Below are 1559 nucleotides of genomic sequence, written 5' to 3' on the forward strand. Positions count from 1 at the left end.
TGTCACCTGTCAGACACCACGGGCTGGGGCGTGTCACCCCGCGGCGCCGGTTACCTGTTGTCACCTGTGTCACCTGTCTGTCACCTGTCAGACACCACGGGCTGGGGCGTGTCACCCCGCGGCGCCGGTTACCTGTTGTCACCTGTCTGTGTCACCTGTCAGACACCACGGGCTGGGGCGTGTCACCCCGCGGCGCCGGTTACCTGTTGTCACCTGTGTCACCTGTCTGTCACCTGTCAGACACCACGGGCTGGGGCGTGTCACCCCGCGGCGCCGGTTACCTGTTCGGCTCGGACGTGGTGGCGCAGTTCAACGCGGCCAACGAGGTGTCCATGATCTGCCGCGCCCACCAGCTCGTCATGGAGGGCTACAAGTGGCACTTCGGGGAGACCGTGCTCACCGTCTGGTCCGCGCCCAATTACTGCTACCGGTATGCTAATGAGATGCTAATGAGGGGGGGATTAATTGGGAGATACCCGAGGGACAGGTGGGGTTTGGGCGCAGGAAGAGATGGGCTCCAGGTGCGGGGCTGTGGACAGGGGTGGGATGGTGGAAATGGGGCCCAATTACTGCTACCGGTATGCTAATGAGATGCTAATTAGGGGGGGATTAATTGGGAGTTACCTTAGGGACAGGTGGGGTTTGGGCTCACCTGTACAGGAGGTGATGGGCTCCAGGTGAGGGGCTCTGGACAGGGGTGGCATGGTGGAAATGGAGCCCAATTAGTGCTGCTGGTATGCTAATGAGATGCTAATGAGGTGTTAATTAGGGGTGGTTCAGTAGAGGCTACCTGGGGGGCAGGTGAGGTTTGGGGACACCAGCTCGTCATGGAGGGCGACAAGTGGCACTTCGGGGAGACCATGCTCACCGTCTGGTCCGCGCCCAATTACTGCTACCGGTATGCTAATGAGATGCTAATTAGGGGGGATTAATTGGAGGTTACCTTAAGGACAGGTGGGGTTTGGGCTCACCTGTACAGGAAGTGATGGGCTCCAGGTGAGGGGCTCTGGACAGGGGTGGGAGGGTGGAAATTGGGCCCAATTACTGATATCGGTATGCTAATGAGATGCTAATTAGGGGGAAATTAATTGGGGGTTACCTTAGGGACAGGTGGGGTGTGGGCACACCTGTACAGGAGGTGATGGGCTCCAGGTGGGGGGCTCTGGACAGGGGTGGGACACTGGGACTGGTGTCTAATTAGTGCTACCGGTATGCTAATGAGATGCTAATTAGGGGGAAATCAATTGGAGTTGCCTTAGGGACAGGTGGGGTTTGGCCACACCTGTACAGGAGGTGACAGGGTCCAGGTGAGGGGCTCTGGACAGGGGTGGGATGGTGGAAATGGGGCCCAATGAGTGCTGCTGGTATGCTAATGAGATGCTAATGAGATGCTAATTAGGGGGACATCAATTGGGAGATGCCTTAGGGACAGGTGGGGTTTGGGCACACCTGTACAGGAAGTGACAGGGTCCAGGTGAGGGGCTCAGGGCAGGGATTGGACAGTGGAACTCGTGCCCAAAGAGTGCTGCTGTTATGCTAATGAGATGCTAATTAGGTGC

The 1559-nt window shown here is 57.7% G+C and overlaps 1 protein-coding gene across 1 annotated transcript in view; it reads left to right on the top strand.

Annotated features, from left to right (window-relative positions):
• Positions 1–898, top strand: part of LOC121343527 (serine/threonine-protein phosphatase 4 catalytic subunit-like) — a gene marked incomplete at its 3' end in the record, with an annotated part of 9628 nt that extends 8730 nt beyond the window's left edge. Inside the window, exons 4-5 of the mRNA XM_041418774.1 lie at positions 241–487; positions 770–898. Coding sequence (XP_041274708.1) covers positions 241–487; positions 770–898 — 376 coding nt within the window. The remainder of the gene's footprint in view (positions 1–240; positions 488–769) is intronic.
• Positions 899–1559: the final 661 nt, after the last annotated feature.

The sequence above is a fragment of the Onychostruthus taczanowskii genome, unplaced genomic scaffold, assembly GCF_017590055.1.
Source record: "Onychostruthus taczanowskii isolate IOZ18803 unplaced genomic scaffold, ASM1759005v1 scaffold1074, whole genome shotgun sequence".
NCBI lineage: Eukaryota > Metazoa > Chordata > Aves > Passeriformes > Passeridae > Onychostruthus > Onychostruthus taczanowskii.